The sequence below is a fragment of the Pan paniscus genome, chromosome 4 (assembly GCF_029289425.2).
Source record: "Pan paniscus chromosome 4, NHGRI_mPanPan1-v2.0_pri, whole genome shotgun sequence".
Taxonomy (NCBI): domain Eukaryota; kingdom Metazoa; phylum Chordata; class Mammalia; order Primates; family Hominidae; genus Pan; species Pan paniscus.
The window spans coordinates 53,254,208-53,278,680 of record NC_073253.2 but is presented as its reverse complement, the minus strand read 5'-3'; the positions used below and the strand labels follow the sequence as shown (position 1 = coordinate 53,278,680).

At 37.5% G+C, this 24,473-nt stretch overlaps 1 protein-coding gene across 2 annotated transcripts in view; it reads right to left on the bottom strand.

Moving 5' to 3' along the window:
- Positions 1–24,473, bottom strand: part of DEPDC1B (DEP domain containing 1B) — a 106,462-nt gene that overhangs the window by 38,745 nt on the left and 43,244 nt on the right. For both annotated transcript variants that reach the window (XM_003827405.5, XM_057302294.2), the window contains exons 3-7: positions 11,687–11,822; positions 9,780–9,907; positions 9,037–9,167; positions 7,104–7,151; positions 3,047–3,187 (exon numbers count right to left, since the gene is read on the bottom strand). In XM_003827405.5, the coding sequence (XP_003827453.3) occupies positions 3,047–3,187; positions 7,104–7,151; positions 9,037–9,167; positions 9,780–9,907; positions 11,687–11,822 (584 nt within the window). The remainder of the gene's footprint in view (positions 1–3,046; positions 3,188–7,103; positions 7,152–9,036; positions 9,168–9,779; positions 9,908–11,686; positions 11,823–24,473) is intronic.

Genomic DNA, 24,473 nt, shown 5'->3' with positions numbered 1-24,473 from the left:
GGGAGCACTCACTATGCAGCTGCAGCAGTTTGTATCACCAAAAATTCAAGCCCAGGGCTGCCAGATCTTCTAAATTTTTTTTAAAAAAACAGAAATATGAATTCTGATGTGAATCTCCCATTTCTTAAGGATTGGCAATTTAATTAAATTCTCTTTTTAAAAACACAGGTCAAATCAGACGTTTTCATGGTGAATTTATGTGGGCCATATTTGGCCTACAAATGAACAGTGTGGGTTCTCAGATTATACAGCCTACAAGTCACTCAATTTTCCAAAACAGTCTACCCTGCTCCTGTAGCCTTTTCTGCTTCCTATCTGCCTCCCTCCTTTCCTCAATATGCCAAATTATTGCATGCTACACATCTCAACGGACTCTAGGTTGGGTATGGAGTGTGAGTAAAGAATGCTACTCTATCTCAATCACCCCATTCAAGAGTCAGCTAAGCTCTGATCTCACTACAAGGAATTGCTATTTTGGAAATGAAGATCAATTACAATGGAGTCATACTTGCAGGTCAGACAGCTGGGCCAAATTAAATATTTTTTTTAATATAAGTAACAAGTCTTTCATCTCCAAAACTGCCAAGTCTTTTTTAAAGAATCTTTAGATGTCCTATCTCATGTATCAGTGATGACTAACTGCTCTCATACAGCTTTGCCACCAAGCCCAACCATGCCACAAGCAAAGGAAGAAACCTCAGAAGAAGTTCATTAACTAAGCTGAACATCACTTCCATTGAAAACACTGTAGAATTTTTAGCTTCTCCGCAAAGTAGACTTATTATTTACTTTAAAATACTTTAATGATATCCTATTCCAATCAAAGTAAGTAAAAGGTTTAAAGGATGGGTCAGCCCCACTGGGATCCAACCTACATATGTAGATATTTACCTTTTCCCACAGAATCTAACAGGATTGCTATGTTAGATACTTTGTTAAACAGATAAACAAACTGTGGTCTTCCGTATCTAGAAGGCCTTCTTCTTTCTTCTTCCACTATGAAAGGATCTAAGAAAATAGTTTTCGATGTAAGATATCTCAAATATATTCACTTGAACAGGACTGGATGAGGCAAGGTTAATGTATTACCATCCATATGCATTAGTGCATTCCTGCTGATACCTAAAGGCAATAAATTCCCCCAATCTGCCCATCCTTTTCCACCCTGAAGCCACTAAAGATGATATATTAGAGGGCAGCTGACTCCGATACTAATTTAGAAGCAGCTTTCATGCCTAGCTGAGATTAAAATGAATAATTGTGATAAAATAGAACAGTGACATCGTAAATATAACTGACACAAATTGGAATTTGTTTTTGAAAAAGTTTCCAAAACAGATACTTTTACTATAGAACACTATAAAAATAGAAAATGAGAATGAAATCTAAGAAGTTATTTTTAATACAATCTTTAGAACTCTTATTTTGCCAGTGGCATAAAGGCAGTAAGTGGCTGGTATGGTTTGGATCTGCATCCCCGCCCAAATCTCATGTTGAAAGGTAATCTCCAGTGTTCGAGGTGGGGCATGGTGGGAGGTGATTGGATCATGGGGGCAGTTTCTAATGGCTTAGCACCATCCCCCTTGGTGACACTGTTGCAACTGTGAGTTCTCTCAAGATCTAGTTATTTTAAAGTGTGTAGCACCTCCCCTAATCCTTTTGGTCCTGCTCCCGCCATGTAAGATGCCTGCTCCCGTTTTGCCTTCTGCCATGAGTAAAAGCTCCCTTAGGACTCCCCACAGGCAGACACTGCCATGCTTCTTAAACAGTCTGCAGAACCATGAGCCAATTAAACCTCTTTTCTTTATACATTACCAAGTCTCAGGTATTTCTCTATAGCAATGCAATTCCTAATACAGTTGCTGTAATAGGAATCTACCCAATTAGTCCATAAGCATACTAAGCAACAGCAAATATTCATCATTAGCCATGATGCTCACAAGTCCATGGGCCCCCAGTTCTCCTCAGTTGGAGCCAAAATACCAAGAAGGTCCAGTAGTCTCAAAACCCAGTAATAGGCCTAATCTTTTAATTTGTTCCAGTGTTGTTCTGTGGGAAAACACTGACTCTTATTTACATGATTGATAATTGTTGTATTTTGTTATTATCAGGAAATCTATAAAAGCATAAAATCCAAAGTATTTCTCATGAGATCAAGTAACTTATTTACATATTGCTGATACTTTGTTACAATACAATGGCAGCATCCATAGTTTCCAAAATGAAAGAACGACATAGAGAAGGAGGAGGAAGAGTAAGCAAGTGAAAAGAAGGGAAAGGGAAAGATGGCTAAACCCAACAACAATCAAAAACAAAAGTGTGTTAATTCCTACAACTTTACCTAACAGAATATGATACCCACACAATAATTTCATCCTTAAAGCTCTTTTGACAAGAAAACAATAATACTTAATGAACAATTACAAGAACAAGAAAATCTGATTTCCAAGAAGAAAGGAATATCGGAACGAACTATAACAATAATGTTGATTTTTTTCCTTTCTACCATGTTCCTTTCAGTGTAAATTCTAAAGTATAAATCTATATGAGGAATAGCTACATGTTTTAATTAATGATAAAGTCACTATATTTATTTCATATGTCTCAAATTACAAAATACTACAAAAAACCTGTTTCTTCTATAAAAAGAAATTAGATTTCTAAATGAAAATATACCTCCCACACTTGACTATTCATGAAGTCATAGCCAGAATAACAGATTTAGCCAGGAATAGTAAATGTCAAACTTACATTCTCCTCTGCCAATAAAGTTATAGTCTTTTGAATAAAAATGACATACAACATATTATATTCTTTCTTAAGAAACAAAAACTACTGGTCCTTGCTTTGAGTTTCTTAATAGAGCTTAACCACTTTCTTTTACTTCTTCACAGAGCAACAGAGTAAGACTAGCTATGCCAAATACTCTATCAGTTTTTATTTTTAAAATGGCATGAGTTTTGGCTAATGGAAGTCTCAAAATAGTGAAAAATGAAACGATTCAATATCAGTGATGTAGATATATGTTCATTATATTCCAACTTACCCAGTACACTGACAAAAGCATCAAAAAGATGAAATGTAAGTAGAGGCTCTTTCAAGTGACCATAGTAATCAGCTATGGTTTTAAAGACATCTTTTTCAAATCCCAAGTACATAGGCTGCTTCAAATCAGAACAGTTGGGCCCTATTTTCAAAAAGAGAGTGAAAGAGGAACATTAATGGAGTAATTACCTCTAAGTATTATTCTCTGTGAATATGTGTGGCGTGTACAGATATTCAGATATTTGACATATACAGAAAAGTTTTTATGGGGAAAACTGACATTAATTAAATAGGCATTCTACACTGATATTAATTAAATAGGCATTTTACATTTTGCCTACACAAATATGTTTTATGTCTAAATTGAAATCTATTATAAAACAATGAAGAAAATCACTGGCTTACTTCCATTTTAAAAGAAACCTTTCTTTAAGAAAAAAACATTCTTCTGAAAGGCATTTTTATTAAATGTAAACAATAATTTTCTTTGAAATACTCAACATTATCCTAGTCTTAATAAAGTTGACCAAGATAACAATTAGCTCACATATGTAACAGACAAGTTATAAAGCAATTTTTAAAGACTTTCATTATTTCATTCTTGTTATATTATAAAATCCTACAGTCATAGAGTTGAGCAAAATAATCAATTTCTGCCTCTATTTCAGACTAATAAATATTTAAACTTAAAAAAATCCTTAAAAGGGGATTTTATATTTTGTCTTAATTCACTCTGATTATAAACTCTTTATTTGATCACTGGCCAACCATCAAAAGACAGTTTATCAAGCAAAGTCATACTGCAAAGTTGAAGCAACCACTGAAACCCTGAAACAGCCTGCTCCCAACCATATCCTACTCCAGCAACAAGCAAGGAAAACATCCACTTGTGTCTGGCCCAAAGAGGAACAAGAAATGTTCTCTACAGAGTTGGCAACAACTGCTCCACCAATCCATCCACAGACCACAGATTTACACTGCCAAGTTGAGAGATGAACTGGAGCTGCCTGTACCTTGAGGAAAATAGCAAGTCGTCCCATGAGGAACAGTGTAGCCAGCCTTCTCTATTTCCATTACAGCATGGAAGAAAGGACCACATCCTCATTGCCTAGTTCTGGCTCAGCAGAAGACTAAACAACTGTACCCAAATAGACCTCTACCCCCAGAGGAACAAAAGCAGCAGCCAAGATAAACTGAAATTCTTCCTACAGAATCTCTATAACTAAAGAAAGGGGATCAAGCTAAAAAGGACAGTAAAGCATTCTGGGTCTTTACATTTCAAGGTCACTGTGACATGATCAAATGGCCTTTTCGGCCTCCTTAAAGACTCTCTTACCTTTCAATATTCTGTTCTCTTCTTATAAAATAATTTGATTGGCTAAAATAAAGAAAATTGTGAAATATCTATGTGTGTGGTACAGCATGAATCCAGCAGCAAAGGTAGCTGCCATTTTGCTTGCCTCCTGCTCTGACATATCCCAAGCTTAATCAATTAAAATAATTAGGTTGATATGTCTCAGCAAGCAATACACATTGCCTAGAATTACTCCCTGTCAGGATAAGTATACGGTTCATTCTAAGCAGTTGTACCCCTTTATGAACATCTCATCATCCTTCTTAAAAATACGCAAAAAAATTTTAAAGGTTTCCCTAAAAAAAATCAGTGCATGGTGAGCCCTATGAGAGGAAGCCATATTTTTATGACCTTTTCTTTCTCAGTCATCTTGAACTTTAATAATATTTAAAAAAATTTTTTATAAATGTTATTCCTGACAGATTCTGGAAAAGAAATGCTTTGACTTTTTTGTGTCTATTTTTTATTGAATCCTGGACTTGCGCAAAGAAGAAAAACACAGTTAACTTGGTTTTGCATTTATGTAGCCAGCATTGAGGCTGGCCAACAATGAATGTATACAGGCCCATGTGCACACGGGTGTGACAATAAACACAGATGGGCTGAAGAGAAAGAGGTGAGCAGCACCTCTTTCAGAAAAGGAGGCAATAGGCCTTCAAAATACCATACAATCAGCCTATCCTTTCTGTTCCCTTTTAGATGACTGAAACATGAATTGGGACTTATTAAGGATAGGATGGACAAGAAACAGGTTGTGACTTTGGTAGACTCAAAGTAGATTCTGAGGGTCAACAGGAATTTCAGAAAACATTGTGACTTTATAAAGTTACTCAAAAGGTTAATCTTGCCCTTTGGCCACCTTTATTTGTTTGACACATAAATAAACATCTTTACAGATATGCCAGCCACTCATAAAGCATAGTACTTGATACATATGAGACAAGTTCCCTTTTCCCAGCACTTGCCAACTAGTATCATGCCACCTCACACACATGAAGATCATTAGTAATTCACCCCTCACATCTTTGCTCTCCACTGATAAGAAATTCCAGTTATTCTAAGCTTTCTGCAGAAATTTTTTGGCTTTCGGTGCACATGCTGCTTGAGGGAAAATTATGTTCTTTACTACATTTCAGTAATCATTGAAAATTCAACATCATAAGCATCTTACTATATATTTTACAACATATTACAGGCTAGATTGGTTATACTAGCTTCCTATGTTCATTCCTAGCTGATCAACTTCTTTTTTTTTTTTTTGAGACGGAGTCTTGCTCTGTCACCCAGGCTGGAGTGCAGTGGCACAATCTCGGGTTCATGCCATTCTCCTGCCTCAGCCTCCCAAGTAGCTGGGACTATAGGCGCCCGCCACCAAGCCCAGCTAATTTTTTTTGTATTTTTAGTAGAGACGGAGTTTCACCATGTTAGCCAGGATGGTCTCCATCTCCTGACCTTGTGATCCACCCACCTCGGCCTCCCAAAGTGCCGGGATTACAGGCGTGAGCCACCGCACCTGGCCTGATGAACTTCTAAAACCTTGATTTGCCAGTTCAGAAATGGGAAGTTTAACTTCTCATTTATACTCTCTATCTCATCATTGTCAACCCTAGACAAGGATGTAATTTAAATTTCATTGACTTCAAATGCCTGAGCAGGAAGAAAAAAAGCACTTCCCCAAGCTAAGACCATAGTACTCTGCATCTCAGAGGCTCCAAATTTTAACCAAAAACCAATGAAAATGTTAACAGTTAAACTCAGAGAACCTTGGGCTTCACACAAACCAATGGTTACTATTCATATACAGAAGGATAGTATAGAATGAATGAATAGCATTCATCTTCAAAAGGCTATTCAAAATCATAGGATCATGTTCCATATACTACCACTAAGATTCCCCACATTAAGCTTAAGAGTTATTTTAGTTTCATTCTATAATCAAACAAAACTAATTTCAGTTAAACCCATGTTTTAGGGTTTACTAATTCACGAATTTAAAGGGAATTTTCACCTATATCTGTAATGCTAGTTCCGTACAAAAGAAATGAAAATGAACTACTACCTTGTGGTATCTGTGAGACTCAAAAGGCACTCCAGACCAAATATCACTATTATCAGTCAGCCAAAATAACTAGAACTCTTTCCATCAAAATTATTTGTTTGGGTTAAGCCATTAATCATTAGAATCCCTTCTTTGGGTTAACCCTTCTGAAAATTCCCAGAAGAATGGTAGTGTTTCTGAGATACTATAACAACTAATGCCTTCACAGTGCCTATGATATTCAATGATATGGAAATCACATGCCTATGAAATGGATTTCATATACCTATAAAAATCCTCACAGGGACCACCCTGGTCCAGGCCCTCTCATCTAACATCCAAATTACTGAAACAGTCTTTCTCATTTCTCTACATGGCAGGTTCTTCTCCTTCCAAACCATCCTTCATCCTGTGATGAAGCAATTAGAACTAGTGTGGATGGATCTACTAGAAAGTAGAAGTACTAAATCCCTTTAAAACTGTTCTAGAATTCAGTCCTTTCACTAAGTCACAAATTTATCACTAAAAGCACAGTAGTCCCAAAATAATTAACTGCCAGTCTCACAGGTGTCAAATCAATGTTCAGGCCATTGAGCAGAAATTTTTCCTAATTTAGGGCACTAATTTCTGTTAATTTCACAAAACTGGCAGATAATTAGTACTTACAATTTGCCAAACACTTCATAGCTGACAGCACCCAATGAGGAAGTTCTTCTGAAGGAAAAAGAAAATTTGTACTTAATTCCATATAACTCAAGAAATCATATACATACTTGGTATCATAAGAATGTATTACTTGCCCAAGTAATATGAACCATATCTGCTAATCACAAATCACCAATTTATGTTATTAGAACATTTAAAAGATGGAAACCTTTCCTTGTCAGCAGTGTTATAACATGCACTTACATAAATAATGCCTACAGATTTCTCTAAGGACACAATGCACCTTTTTAAAGCTATAGTAAAAAGAAAAAAATGTATAGTTTGCTCCAAACAAAAAAAACAAACCAAAAGACAAACCAATTATTTTAAGAATTACAAAAAGAAAAAGAAAAGAAAAAATATTAGTCGTCAAACACATTTGTGAAACAAGTTCATCAAACACCACCAGCCCCTCAAAAAGGGTAATTCTGTAGGTCCAATATAAGTATCATTTTACATGTTTCCATTTTCAAAATGCTTTAGGCCAAGAAAGTTCCACTGACATATTAATGTTAGGCTATTAGTATTAGGACAACCTTTAAATAATAGTAACTGAACATTGCTACAAAAAAATCCCAGCTGAACCATTTGGTACAGAATCTCTTCCCTCCACGCCCTGCCACAGACATCTGATGAGATGGGCTAGCACTCAGGCTGCCACTTCATCTTCTCTATTTCTGTAAAACTGCGAAGACACTTGTTGAATTGTGTTAGATCTAATGAACCGGAGTCTTGTAAAATGCTCTCTTCTTTCTTAAGATCTTACTTAATAAAATGAAAGATGATTGATCATCTAACTGATAACTAAAAATATTAATTTGCTACACTCAGAGAATGTGGAAGAATTTTAGATGTATTTCAAAGGCTGCACTCTTCCCTTCATTCTATGGAACTTAATTTTATATGTTGATATTAACCTCAAAACTCATAAAGTCACCACAAACTTATTTGTCTCTCATTGTCCTCCATTCCTCATATAGTGACTATAAAAGGAGAAGTGTTTCAGGTCTGAAGATAGGTTCTGCTCCTGTCAGGAAACATGGCATAGAAAAATCTCTTCCCCTCTCACCACTGCTCAGGCTATTCTGCTACATTCTGTCTGCTTCTCAGGAGCCTCCAGCCCTAAATTTAATCATATTTTTAAAAAGTCAAGAAGTATTATGCCATCTTCCCACATCCAAAGATCATCAAGTTCCAGCCAATTCCCAGCATCAAGGGTTTGAACTAAAGGAAGAACAAATCAATGAGCCCATCCAAATCTGGTCCTTATCCACAGAAAGATTTAAAATCAGAGTGGGGACTGTGGTCCACTTTCAGTACCCTAACCACATTTTTATAAACCAAAAACCATGTTAGGTGGCTGTTATATGGTTCTTTTGTTTGTTTGTTTGTTTGTTTCTTCTGATTTGTAAACTGGTCTAGGGTGGGAAATATAAAAAATCAAAGCAATATCAACATTTCAAAAACTACCTTATTAAAAAGAACCAAGACTATTCCAGAAAATCTAACACAGAGAAGCCAAAACAAAAACGTGAGAATTCTAAATGCAGTCAGACCCCAGGGCCCACCTGAAAACTGACTCTAACTCTTAGTTATGTCTTGAATATTCTCACTTTTCAGAGATTTCCCTGGGAATATGGAACCACTTAATGCCCAAGGTGGCTAACACTGAACTAGCTTCTGGATGGATTTTGCTGAGGCTCTCATTCCTAGATACTCATCTTCCTATGACATTCCCTTATTCCAAACAATTTGTTAAAAGGTATTAGAAAGAATATACGTAATGAAGGAACAAACTTATTCAGGGTTTAGGGAAGGGTCAGATAGGAGCTGATGAACCTATGCAGCCAATATATTATGTCAATAAGTAACAAAATTATATTTATGCACTTACTTGACTTGTCATCAAGAATAACAACTCCCTGCTTGCTAACACTATATACATTATGGATGATGAACTTCGAATTGACAAGTTTGACGTCTAAAACTTCTTCTAAGGAATCCAGGCCAAGAATTTTCTGTAAGCTAAAAGATAAGTAATTATATTAATTAGTTCTGTCTTTAATACTATATTTACTCAAAAACCTGGTACTACAAAAAATCAATCTTTATAATGCTTTATTTTCATGCATTGCACCCAATCTTTGTGGGGCAAAAAGGGTAGAAATGGAGTACAATAAAACAAATGTAAAAGATATCCTTTTGCTATTAACATTTTGCTTCACAGATTTAGTAACACACCAAATGACAAGAAAGTAATTTTGTAAGTAAAAATACTACAACATAAAAACTAACTTATCCAATGATAAGAAACTACTATTAGCATATCTTCATGAGGAACAAAATTTTGCTGTATATGATTGTTAACTTTATACATACAGTACATCAGTATCTAGGAGACCAAATTTTCTATTATGTGTCTTATTACTCTTAAGAACTTTTAAACTCCTATTATGTAAATAGCAGGAGATAATCCCCAGAATTCAGTTAAACTATGTTTGCTGATCACAACTGCAAATAATGCAAAGTTGAGATTTTTATACATAATTTCAGAAAATTAAATATGCAGAGAGTGAAGAAGTAGCAAAATAGGAAACAATATCTCTAAAATTTCTCATTAATATCAAATGTACATACTATGATAATGTCATAGACTTCCATATCTCTTCTACATTAGCCTCTGTCAGCTGTCTGCGGTGGACAAGACGGCAAGCTGGCACCTCTCCAATTGCAATACTGTGACGCTTGTACCACATCTCAGAATTCTAATGGAGGGGGGATGTAAGAAGGGAGGGAAGGAGAAACGGTAGAAAGACAGTGAATAAATATTTCAATATAAGGTGGTGGGATTTTTATGAGAAATGTCTTTGATTTGGTTACTTGTAACTTGATTTTAAATAATAATTAGAAATATAAACTAACTTTCTTTACATGGACCTCAGAGAAGTAAAGCGTGATTCTTAAGACTAGGTCATGTTATAAATGAATATTCATGAATTACAAAAGAGCTATGGCAGTAAGTATGGCATTAACTAGCTAATTTTTCCTGTGGACGTTTCAACTAATCAGTGAAATAGCAATGAAATAAAATTTTATCAATTCAAAATTAAGGAATACATATCTAAATTCATACACTGTACAGACTGATTATTGAAAATGGAATTAAAATGTATTACTTTTGAGGACTGTCTTATTTTTTATAAGCAAACATCAAGTAAGTGCAATGTTCGAAAGTAGTCCCCACATCTTAGCCATCTGCAAAAGGCTCCACAAGGACAGCTGAAGATGGCAAAAGGAACAGAAATTTTTTTGTTGTTTGCTTTTTAGCATTACACCTCAGTCCTGGTGGTCTTCTACTGGGGGTATTTTAAGGAAAAAATGTGAAAAAAAGAGGCAGTCAATTCTACAATGAGCTTCGGTTTTCTAAGACTAAAAGAATCTACCTTTGTTTATATATTTGGTCAGGGGCTATTACACAATATTCCACATCCTAACCTTCTTACCCTCAACTGGCAATAATAACAGTTTAGGAGGAAAAGACAAAGAGGAAGAAGAGTAGTAAGTTATAGAATGTACAGGAAAAGGGGATTACAAGAGAGTTTTAACAGAAACCTGCTCAGTCTGAATATATAAAAACAGCTGCCATATACAATTGACTCTTTGTATTTATGGGTTCTGCATCTATGGATTCAACCAACCACAGATTGAAAATATTCAGAGGAAAAAAATGGATGGTTGCATCTGTACTGAACATGTAGCATTTTCTTCTTCTTGTTATTCCCTGAACCAGGGGTCCTCAACCCACAGGCCACAGACTGGTATCAGTCTATAGCCTATAAGGAACCAGGCTGCACAGGAGGAGGTAAGCGTTGGGCAAGTGAGTGAAGCTTCATCTGTATTTACAGCAGCTCCCTGTTGTTCACATACTGCCTGAGTTCCACCTCCTGTCAGATCAGCCGCATTAGATTCTCATAGGAGCGTGAACCCTTTTGTGAACTGTGCATCTGGGGGATCTAAGTTGTGTGCTCCTTATGAGAATCTAATGCCTGATGATCTGTCACTGTCTCCCATCATCCCCAGATGGGACCATCTAGTTACAGGAAAACAAGCTCAGGGCTCCCACTGATTCTATATTATGGTGAGTAGCATAATTATCTCATTATATATTAAAATGTAATAATAATATAAATAAAATGCACAATAAATGTAATGCACTTGAATCATCCCGAAACCACCCCCACCTCCACCCCAGCAGCCCTGGTCCATGGAGAAATTGTCTTCCATGAAACCCATCGCTGGTGCCAAAAAGGTTGGGGACTGCTGCCCTAAACAATACAGTACAACAACTATTTACATGCAAGAGTGAAAAACTGCAAGAGTCATTCTTTCTTTGTTACTGGTCTCCCAGCTGTTGGCAGGTACAATTTTGTTTTAAAGTACCTTTAAACTATTGCTCATAAAGGACCACAGAAAGACCAAGCCTAGGAGTTCATGGATGATTCTCCCTGCTGCCAGCCCCTCCATCTTTCAGTCACGGCACTTACCATCACAACTGGCCTCACTGGGATGTTCTCTTGTGAAGTGCCTGGTGGGGGATCATTCCATTCTGGAAATTTAATAACATCCTTTTGGTATGGGGGCTTCTTTGGATATGGTTTCAGGGGTGAAGAAGGAGGAAATCTAAAACCCAAGAAGAAATTCTCTATTACTGCAGTCAGTGGGAGACACAGATATTTTAACAAGAGTCTCCACTTTGGTGTATCTGAAAATTTATACAATAATTTGTACAATATTTATACAATGATTACATAAATTTTAATTTTTTAAACTGCTCTATACCATACCTGATAAAGAAAAGAAAGGTGATTGAATACATATTTTTTATCAGATAATCTTTTTCTGTAGGCTTGTTAGAAAAGGATACAATGCATTACATTGCACTGCAAAAGCAATGTAAGAACTCTAGTTCTTAATGTTGACATAAAAGGCAGCGGGTTGTTGACTTTTATTTTGACTTTTTATTTACTTAAGCCAAAATAACAGCTTAAAAATCTTACCCATGTTATCCACAGAAAAAAATCATACAAATAACTAAAGACCTTATCTCAAAGCAAATGCAGAAATAAAGAATTATAAAATGTCTATAGTGTTCAAGGGAAGTTTATATGAAGGTGAATCCGGAGACTCACCAATGAGAGTACTGAAGGAAACAGAATGTGTCACCTCAAAACATTCCTCTTTGACATAATTTTTTGGGGCTAAAGGCCATTTGAAGCAAATATGGAAAAGTGCTTTGTCTTTCCTCTGTTTGCCTAAGAGCAGGAGTATTATTAATATAAAGACAAAAAGTCTATCTTTCCCTCTTTCCTGCCTCAAAACAGTATGTAAATTCTCCTTTACAACCTTTATCAGCTTAGAGACTGCACCAGAGGCATCTAAGCAGACTTCATTAGTTTCCCCATAAATTTACCTTCCCACACCTTCCTGCCTTTGGAAGCCTTAAACTGCTTTCATGTGTCCTGACGCTTCTCTAAAATTTATTGCTCTTTGTTGAAGACCATATAAGCTGGGACTCTAAGGCACTGCATCTAGTTATTTTTCTCCCACGGGATGTGCACTGCACACATTAACAAACTTGCTTGTTTTTCTCTTGTTAATCTGTCTTTTCTTGCAGGAATATGTCCCAAGTATGAACTTCTGAAGGTTGAGGAAAACTATGATTTCTCATCTTCAAATAGAGAAACATTTCAAAAACAGTCGCAATAGATTTGAAAAGGAATGACAAGTGGAGAAAAGTTGCATTTCATCTTTTCTGAAAAGAATATCCAATAACTATTTTAAACATCAGTTTTGGGTCAGTTAAAAAAAGAGAGTTCTGGAAATCAGTAAATTAAGTTAAAGATAGTTTAAAGTTTGGTAATCAAGTTACCAAGGCAGGTGTTCCCAAAAGATTCCAAAATATAAACTAAAAGAATCTCTATAGCCAAAGCATCTTTCTTTATAAATAAAGGGTGGCTTATAAAAGTCCAATTTTATTTCCTACAAGTCAACAATCCCAACAAATGCCCATTTCCAGACAAAGTACAGCATTTATGCATGTGTATGTGCACATATGCTCACATACAGGTAGGATATTGAATGTAATTCCCGGAGTTCACAGATCACCCACTTCTCAGTTCATTCAAAACTAAAAGCAATCCCTACTCCCATCCCACCACTAATGCCCTCTGTTTATTCTCCCACTTCATTCCCTCGACTATGGCATAAAAATTTTTGGACCTGAATTCCAGGCTTTCTCACAAACTCTCTATGTGTCTTTTGGAAAGTATAAGTCTCTCTAAATAATAATTTATTTATTTGTCAAATGAAGGAATTAAATTGGATGACCCATAAATTTTCTCCTAAGTTCAAAAAGATGCTTCTTATATTCCCATAACCAGAAAAAAGTAGTATCTTCCAAAGACCAAAACAGAATTTGTTACATGCAAAACTGTGATTGAAGAAATACCAGGAAATCACTTTTTTCCTCCACACTAAGAAGATGAGATCTTTGCTGTCAGTAATATCTGCAGTTACCAATAGAAGGTGTGCTATCTATTTTCACAGCAGTCTGACAACTTTGTCTGAGAAAAAATGCAGAAGAGCTCCCTCCAGTGGAGTACTTCTATTTCGGGCATTGAAAGTTAGCTATTTAATCCTAATATTTTAATAATGTAATATTTCACCTGTTAAAGATGATCCAGTTCAAATGCCACATTTTTCACTCAGAGAAATTAAGGCTCAAAAGAGGAAAGCAACTAATTTAAAAGCCTCACAACTGGCCAAGAGAACAAACCATCTTACACAAAGGATTTGCAAGCCTTTTATTAAGAAAATTATAAAATTTTTATGCAAAAAAGACAGTGTGCCCCCCTAAAAAGAAAGAAAACTATAAAATTTTATTGAAAGACATTAAAGAAGAACTAAATTGATAGCTATATTATGCTGGTGAATAAGATTCTTTCTTAAACTCAGGTTCAAGCAATCCTCCTGTCCTTCTGTTTCAGCCTCCCAAGTAGCTGGGATTACAAGTAGTTGCCACTGTGCGCAGCTTGGTGAATAAGATTCCATATCATACAATGTTAATTTTCCCCCATGAAGATACATAGTTACAAAGAAAATTTAATAAAAATATTAATATAAAAATTTTTATGAAACATCGTAAACTTATTCCAAACCAGGCACGGTGGCTTACACTTGTAGTCCCAGCTACTCAGGAAGCTGAGATGAGAGGATCACTTGAAGCCAGGAGTTCAAGACCAGCCTGGGCAATAAAGCAAGACCCCATCTCTAAAGTAAAAAAATAAGAAACATGATCAACTGATTCTAAAATTTTTATGAAAATGCAAAGGCCCAAAGATAAGACATTCTTAAAGAAGAAAAACAAAGTGAGGTGAATTGTCCTATCAGATATCAAGGCTAACATAATAGGGCAATACTGATGGCAGAGACCATAGTTCCTCAAGCTCCGCACTGTTGACATTTAGGGCCGGATAGTTCTTTGTTGTGGGGAGCTGTCCTGTGCACTGGGGGATGCTGCTAAGTGCAAAGCATCCCTGGCCTCTACTCACTGGATGTTAGTAGCACCCTACACACAACACACACACCTGTTGTGACAACAAAACATTTCTCCAGACATTGCCAAATGTCTTCTGCAAAATGGCCCCCAGTTGCGAATCATGGGCCTAAACAAAGAGAATTCAAAACAAATACACACTACTCTTTAGAAACATGATTTATGATAGAGCAGACATTACAGATCAGTGGGAAAGTATGGACTGCTCAATAAATAGTACTGAGCCAACTGGTTATCCATTTGGGAAAAATGAAATTGCATCCCGGTTCAGCCTGCCATATTTCCAAAGGTGTTTACAATCATACCTCCTAACCATATGCTCTTTTGCAATATGATCTTGCCACTACTGTATCAAGAGGCAGAATGTCTTTCTCTACCCTCTTCAAGTCTAGGTGAGCCCTGTCTAACTGCTTTGATAAATACAATAAGGAAGAAGCACTAGCCTAACTGGCTAGAACTCTCTTCCTGCCTCTTGAAACTCTCACTCTTGTATAACTCATTATTATGAAGCTCCCTCTTGGAAACCAGCCATCTTATAAGAAGTATGACTACCGTGAGCCCACCATGTTGTCAAATACCTAAGCAACAGGAAGAGGCCCTAGAAGATGAGATACTGCAAGGAAATAAACTGAGGTAAAGGAACACCAAAATTCCAGATCTGCAAATAAACAAATATTCCTGGAGGTGGATTCTCTAGCCTCAGCAGCCACAGCTGATGCCCACCTAAGCAATCTTCCAAAATTCCTGATCCACACAATTATGTAAAAACTACAATGGGCCGGCACAGTGGCTCACACCTGTAATCCCAGCACTTTGGGAGACCAGGGTGGGTGGATTGCCTGAGGTCAGGAATTCGAGACCAGCCTGGCCAACATCGTGAAATCTCGTCTCTACTAAAAATACAAAAAGTAGCCGTGCATGGTGGCGTGTGCCTGTAATTCCAGCTACTCGGAAGGCAAAGACAGGAGAATTGCCTGAACCCAGGAGGCGGAGGTTGCAGTGAGCTGAAATTGCACCACTGCACCACTTCAGACTGGGCAACAGAGCGAGACTCCATCTTAAAAAAAAAAAAAAAAAAACTACAATGGTTATTTTAATCCAGTAAGTTTGACATAGTTTTATTACACAACAGATAACTAGAAAAGAAATGTGTGGTATATGCAACAGGATCGGGCAGTGAAATGGATGCATGAAGGGCCTCAGATGGACTTCTTAATAGAGGTTGAAAGAACAGTAAGGAAGTTGTTGTGAAACAGTATGGAAGGTGGAGAAAAAAATCTGTGTTGCACAGTGGCATAAATTTCAGTAAAACTGTCACCTGTGTTAATAGGGAAACTAGAAAAGGTGGATCTGGCGAACAAATTTCCCAGGATGAATGATGAAAATGACAACTGGTTTCTTTCATAACAGCTGCAATAACCAGGTGTGGATTGTGCCAACTTAAGAATGATGAGGTGGATAAATTTGAAAAGAAGAGCTTTATTTCTCATAAAGGGTTTCAGCCTGTATGCTGGCCATCCCACAGGATGGGAAGCAAAGCCTCCAACAGCAGCTGAGAGCAAGCACTTTGAGGGAGGGGTAAAGGGAACAGGAATTTATGCTGAGTGAGGTAGCCAAATATGCATATTTAATAAGCTAAAGGAAGAGTCATGAATATTTATGAAAGAAGAAATATGCACATGTGCAATTGCGCTTCATGCACCTTTCATGAGTTGCATGTTCAAAAAATGGTGGCATTAGCATGATCTGAAAATGGAGTTTTCAGCCCACTGATGTCAAAAGATGAAGCAGAGGACACAAAACCATCACCGTGTATCCTCCACCAGTCAGCCAAAACTGGTCTGGAGATGGTGGTCAGTTTTTAGCAAGGGATGTATTGTGAAATTGCAAAAAAAGTAGGAAGAGTCCAGTCACAGCCTCAGATGATTGGCTTAAGATGATAAAGCAATGAGTCATCTGTTTCTTGTTCTCCAGAGCTGGTTTCTGTTTATTTCTTAGGAAAGAAATCTGGTTAAAGGTTACTAAGGAAGGGACATATTGAGGCTTGTCCAACCCCCTATCCCATCATGGCTAGGAACTCAGTTTTTAAGGTTTCTTTTTTGTAGAATCCTTTTTATTTATTTATTATTTCAATAAGTCTTGAGGGACAGGTGGTGTTTGGTTACATGAATAAGTTCTTCAGTGATGATTTCTGAGATTTTGGTGCACCCATCACCCGAGCAGTGTATACTGTAACCAATGTATAGTCTTTTATCCCTCATCACCCTCCCACCCATTCCCCAAGTCCCTAAAGTCTATCATATCATTCTTATGCCTTTGCATCCTCATAGCTTAGCTCCCACTTATAAGTGAGGACACGCAATGTTTGGTTTTTTATTCCTGAGTTACTTCACTTAGAATAATGGTCTCCAATTTCATCCAGATTGCTGCAAATGTCATTATTTTGTTCCTTTTTATGGTGGAGTAGTATTCTATGGTGTATATTTATATACACACCATATTTTCTTTATCCACTCATTGATTAATGGGCATTTGGGCTGGTTCCATATTTTTGCAACTGCAAATTGTGCTGCTATAAACATGTGTGTGCAAGTGTCTTTTTCGTATAATGACTTCCTTTCCTCTGGGTCGATACCCAGTTGTGGGATTGCTGGATCAAATGGCAGATTTACTTTAAGTTCTTTAAGGAATCTCCACACTGTTTTCCATAGTTGTACTAGTTTACATTCCCACCAGCAGTCTAAACGTGTTCCTTTTTTGCCACATCCATTTCAACATCTTTTTATTTTTAATGGTCATTCTTGCAGGAGTACAGTGGTATCACATTGCGATTTTGATTTGCATTTCCCTCATCGTTAGTAATGTTGACCATTTTTTCATGTGTTTGTGGGCCATTCGCATATCTTTTTTTGAGAATTGTCTACTCATGTCCTTACCCCACTTTTTGAAAGGATTGTTTGTTGTTATCTTGCTGGTTTGATTGAGTTCCGTGTACATTGTGGATATTAGTCCTTTGTCAGGTGCGTACTTTGTGAACATTTTTCTCCTACTCTGTGGGTTGTTTGTTTACTCTGCTGATTATTTATTTTGCTATGCAGAAGCTTTTTAGTTTAACTAAGTCCCATCTATTTATTTATTTGTCTTTGTTTTGTTGCATTTGCTTTTGGGTTCTTGGTCATGAAGTCTTTGTCTAAGCCAATATCTAGAAGGGTTTTTCCGATGTTCTGCGATTTTTATGATTTCAGGTCTTATATTTAAGTCTTTAATCCATCTTGAGTTGATTTTTGCATAAGGTGAGAGATGAGGATCCAGATTCACTCTCCTACATGTGGCTTGCCAATTATCCCAGCACCATTTGTTGAATAGGGTGTCCTTTCCCCACTTTATGTTTTTCTTTGCTTTGTTGAAGATCAGTTGGCTGTAAGTATTTCACTTTATTTCTGGGTTCTCTATTCTGTTCCATTGCTCTATGTGCCTATTTTCATACCAATACCATGCTGTTTTGGTGACTATAGGTTTATAGCATAGCTTGAAGTCAGGCAATGTAATACTTCCAGATTTGTTCTTTTTGCTTAGCCTTGCTTTGGCTATGTGGGCTCTTTTTTGGTTCCACATAAATTTTAGGATTGTTTTTACTAGTTCTGTGAAGAATGATGGTGGTATATTAATGGGAATTGCATTGAATTTGTAGATTGCTTTTGGTAGTACAGTCATTTTTACAATGTTAATGCTACCCATCCCTGAGCATGGAATGTGTTTCCATTTGTTTGTGTCATCTATGATTTCTTTCAGCAGTGTTTTGTAGTTTTCTTTGTAGAGGTCTTTCCCCTTCTTGATTAGGTATATTCCCTAAGTTTTTTGGTGTTTTTTTTTTTCTTTTTTTTTTTTGGTGGGGGGTACTATTGTAAAAGGAATTGAGTTATTGATTTGATTCTCAGCTTGGTCACTGTTGGGGTATAGCAGTGCTACTGATTTGTGTACATTAATTTTGTATCCTGAAACTTTACTGAATTCATTGATCAGTTCCAGGAGCTTTTTGGATGAGTCTTTAAGGTTTTCTATGTATACGATCATATCATCAAGAAACAGTGACAGTTTGACTTCCGCTTTACCAATTTGGATGCCTTTATTTCTTTCTCTTGTCTGATTGCTCCAACTAGGACTTCCAGTACTATGTTGAATAGAAGTGGTGAAAGTCAGCGTCCTTGTCTTTTTCCGGTTCTCAGGGGGAATGCTTTCCACTTTTCCCTGTTCAGTATAGTGTTGGCTGTGGGTATGTCATAGATGGCTTTTATTACCTTAAGGTACATCCCCTCTAGGCTGATTTTGCTGAAGATTTCAATCATAAAGTGATGCTGGATTTTGTCAAATGCTCTTTCTGTGTCTATTGGGATGATCATGATTTTTGTTTTTAGTTCTGTTTATGTGGTATATCACATTTATTGACTTGCAGATGTTAAACCATCCCTGCATCCCTGATATGAAACCCAACTGACCATGGTGGATTATCTTTTTGATATGCTGTTGGATTCGGTTAGGTAGTATTTTGTTGAGGATTTTTGTATCTATGTTCATCAGGGATATTGGTCTATAGTTTTATTTTTTTGTTACATCCTTTCCTGGTTTGATATAAGGGTGATAATGGCTTCATAGAATGATTTAGGGAGGATTCCCTCTTTCTCTATATTTTGAAATAGTGTCAATAGGATTGGTACCAATTCTTCCTTGAATATCTGATAGAATTCAGCTGTGAATCCTTCTGATCCTAGACTTTTTGTTGTTGCTGGCTATTTTTTTCTTACCATTTGAATCTCGCTGCTTGCTATTGGTCTGTTCAGAGTTTCTATTTCTTCCTGGTTTTATCTAGGAGGGTTATATATTTTCAGAAATTTATACATCTCCTCTAGGTTTTCTAGTTTGTGCACATTAAGGTGTTCCTAGTAGCCTTTAATGATCTTTTGTATTTATATGGTATCAGTTGTAATATTTCCCATTTTGTTTCTAATTGAGCTTATTTGGATCGTCTCTCTTTTCTTGGTTAATCTTACTAATGGTCTATTGATTTTGTTTATCTTTCCAAAGAACCAGCTTTTTGTTTCGTTTATCATTTGTATTATTTTTTGTTTCAATTTCATTTAGCTCTGCTCTGATCTTTGTTATTTATTTTCTTCTGCTGGGTTTTGGTTTGTTCTTCTTTCTCTAGTTCCTTGAGGTGTGACTTTAGATTGCCTATTTGTGCTCTTTCAGATTTTTTTATGTAGCCATTCAATACAATGAATTTTCCTCTTAGTACTGCTTTTGCTGTATCCCAGAGATTTTCATAGGTTGGGTCACTACCATAGTTCAGTTCAAATAATTTAATTTCCATCTCGATTTTGTTATTGACCCAACAATAATCCAGGAGCAGGTTATTTAATTTCCATGTCTTTGCATGGCTTTGAGGGTTCCTTTTGGAGTTGATTTCCAATTTTATTCCCCTGTGGTCTAAGAGAGTACTTGATATAATTTCAATTTTCTTAAATTTATTGAGACTTGTTTTGTGGCCTATCATATGGTCTATCTTGGAGAATGTTCCACGTGCTGATGAATAGAATGTATATTCTGCACTCACTGGATAGAATGTTCTGTAAATATCTCTTAAGTCCATTTGTCCTAAGGTATAGTTTAAGTCCATTGTTTTTTTTGTTTTTTTTTTGAGACGGAGTCTCACTCTGCCACCCAGGCTGGAGTGCAGTGGCGCGATTTTGGCTCACTACAAGCTCTGCCTCCTGGGTTCACGCCATTCTCCTGCCTCAGCCTCCCGAGTAGCTGAGACTACAAGCACCCACCACTGCACCCAGCTAATTTTTTGTATTTTTAGTAGAGACAGGGTTTCACTGTGGTCTCGATCTCCTGACCTCGTGATCTACCCGCCTCCCAAAGTGCTGGGATTACAGGCATGAGCCACCGTGCCCAGCCCCAGTCCACTGTTTCTTTGTAGATTTTCTGTCTTGATGATTTGTTTAGTGCTGCCAGTGGAGTACTGAAGTCCCCCACTGTATTAGTCTGTTTTCATACTGCTATAAAAACTGCCAGAGACCAGGTAATTTATAAAGAAAAGAAGTTTAATTAAATCATAGTTCTGCATTGCTGGGGAGGCCTTAGGAAACTTACCTTAGGAAACTTACAATCATGGCAGAAGGGGAAGCAAACGTGTCCTTCTTCACAAGGCAGCAGGAGAGAAAGAGCAAACAAGAGCAGAGAAAATTGCCCTATAAAACCATCAGATCTCATGAGAACTCACTCTCAGGAGAACAGCATGAGGAAAACTGTCCCCAGGATCCAATCATCGCCCACCTGGTTCCTCCCTCAACACATGGGGATTGTAGGGATTTCAATTCTAGATGAGATTTGGGTGAGAACACAGAGCCAAACCATTTCACCCACAATTACTGTGTTGCTGTCTATCTCATTTCTTAGGTCTAGTAGTAATAGTTTTATAAATTTGAAAGCTCCAGTGTTAGGTACATATATATTTAGGATTGTGATATTTTTCTGTTGGAACAGTCCTTTTTATCATTATATAATATTCCTCTTTGTCTTTTTTAACTATTGTTGCTTTAAAGTCTGTTTTGTCTGATATAAGAACAGCTACTCCTGCTCGCTTTTGGCATCCATTTGCATGGAATATCTTTTTCTACCCCATTACCTTTAGTTTATATGAGTGCTTATGTGTTAGGTGAGTCTCTTGAAAATAACAGATACTTGGTTGGTGAATTCTTATCCATTCTGCCACATTCTGTATCTTTTAAGTGGAGCATTTAGGCCATTTACATTCAATGTTAGTACTGAGAAGTGAGGTACTATTCTATTCATTGTGCTACTTGTTGCCTGAATACCTTGTTGTTTTTTTTCATTGTTTTATTGTTTTATAGGTCCTGTGAGATTTATGCTTTAAAGAGGTTCTATTTTGGTGTATTTCATGCATTTGTTTCAGGATTTAGAGCTCCTTTTAGCAGTTCTTATAGTAGCTTGGTAGTAGCAAATTCTCTCAGCATTTGTCTTTAAAAGACTGTATCTTTGCTTTGTTTATGAAGCTTAGTTTTACTGGATACAAAATTCTTGGCTGATTGTTTTGTTTAAGGAGGCTAAAGATAGGACCCCAATCCCTTCTAGCTTACAGGGTTTCTGCTAAAAATCTCCTGTTAATCTGATAGGTTTTCCTTTGTAGGTTACCTGGTGCTTTTGCCTCACAACTCAAGATTCCTTCCTTCATCTCGACTTTAGATAATCTGATGACTATGTGCCTAGGTGATTATCTTTTTGCGATGAATTTCCCAGATGTTCTTTGAGCTTCTTGTATTTGGATGTCTAGATCTCTGGCAAGGCCAGGGAAGTTTTCCTCGATTATTCCCTCAAATATGTTTTCCAGACTTTTAGATTTCTCTTCTTCCTCAGGAATACCAATTACTCTTAGGTTTGGTCATTTAGCATAATCCCAAATTTCTTTGAGGCTTTGTTCACTTTTTTAATTCTTTTTTTCTTTGTCTTTATTGGATTGGGTTAATTCAAAAGCCTTGTCTTCAAGCTCTGAAGTTCTTTCTTCTATTTGTTTGATTCTATCACTGAGACTTTCCAGTGTATTTTGCATTTCTCTAAGTTTGTCCTTTATTTCCAGAAGTTGTGATTGTTTTTTATTTATGCTATCTGTTTCTCTGAAGATTTTTCCATCCATATCCTGTATCATTTTTTAAATTTCTTTAAGTTGAACTTCCCCTTTCTCTGGTGACTCCTTGAGAAGCTTAATAATCGACCTTCACAATTCTTTTTCTGGTAATTCAAGGATTTCTTCTTGGTTTGGATCCGTTGCTGGTGAACTAGTGTAATCTTTTGGGCAGTGTTAAAAAACCTTGTTTTGTTATATTACCAGAATTGTTTTTCTGCTTCCTTTTCATTTGGGTAGATTATGTCAAAGGGAAGATCTGGGGATCAAGGGCTATTGTTCAGATTATTTTGTCCCATGGGGTGATCCCTTTGAGAGACAACACTAGCTGGATTTCCTAGGCCGACTAAGAATTCCTAAGCCTAGCTGAGAAAGGTGACTACATCTACCTTTAAACATGGGGCTTGTAACTCAGCTCACACCCAACTAATCAGGTAGTAAAGAGGACTCACTAAAATACAAATTAGGCTAAAGCAGGAGGTAAAGAAATAGTCAAATCATATATCACCTGAGAGCACAGGGGGAGGGACAATGATCAGGATATAAACCCAAGCATTCCAGCAGGGAGCAGCAACCCCCTTAGGGTCCCCTCCCATTGTATGGGAGCTCTGTTTTCACTCTATTAAATCTTGCAACTGCACACTCTTTTGGTCCATGTTTGTTACGGCTCAAGCTGAGCTTTCGCTCACCATCCACCACTGCTGTTTGCCACTGTCGCAGACCGGCCACTGACTTCCACCCCTCCGGATCTAGCAGGGTGTCTGCTGTGCTTCTGATCCAACGAGACACCCATTGCCGCTCCCAATCGGGCTAGAGGCTCACCATTGTTCCTGCATGGCTAAGGGACCAGGGTTCATCCTAATTGAGCTGAACACTAGTTGCTTGGTTCCACAGTTCTCTTCCATGACCCACAGCTTCTAATAGAGCTATACCACTCACCGCATGGCCCAAGGTTCCATTCCTTGGAATCCATGAGGCCAAGAACTCCTGGTCAGAGAACAAAAGGCTTGCAGCCATCTTGGGAGCAGCCCACCCCCATCTTGAGAGCGGCCCGTCGCATCTTGGGAGCTCTAAGAACAAAGACCCCCTCCACCCCCGTAACATCTGGTGGCCCCTATGGGGATTCTCCAAAGCAGTGAGTAATATCGGACCACTTTCGCTTGCTATTCTGTCCTATACTTCCTTAGAATTGGAGTAAAATACTGGGCACCTGTCAGCTAGTTAAAAACAGTAGCGTGGCTGCTGGACTTAAGACTCAGGTGTGAGGCTATCTAGGGAAGGACTTTCTAACAACCCCCAACCCTTCTGGCTTGGGAGCATTGGTCTGCCTGGAACCAGCTTCTACTTTCACAATTTTCCTGGGGAAGCCAAGGGCTGACTAGTGGCAGAAAGCTGTCATCCCGAACTCCTGGCATTAGCCAGTTGAAATCACGGCACAGCCAGAAGTCTCTATTCAACCAGCCACCCATGTGTGCGCCCCACCTTTCCTTCTGACCCATACCTCCTGGGTCCCAACCATGACTTTCTTGAAAGTGTAGCCCCCAAATTCTCCTTATCTCTGAATCTACTTCCTTTGATCCCTGCCTTCTAGGTACTAATGGTTCAGACTTTCATTCCCTCTAGCAAGTTGTATCTCCCAAGGGATCTAAAGAAGCTCTATGCTGTATCATTAGGCATCTAAGCTATGAACCCAGGGAGTCTTGTCCCTGGTGTCCCTCCAATTTAGGTATACAGCTCTTGACATGGGCAGTTATGTGGGACCTGTTCCCCACCACCCTTGCAGGGCCTTAGAACTGATAACCCAGTACTTTAACAACTGGAACTGGATCTACAACAACATAATAGATCAGGATGAAAATGAATTGAGTAAATTAAAGGGAGGCGCGTATTCCTATAGTGGCAAATAGGGGCAACAAGCAAACGTCCTTCCACTGTGTTTCCAAAATCCATCTACAAGGAGATAGAGAGGAGGAGAGAGAGAAAGAGAGAGAGACAGAGAGGAGAGAGAGAGAGA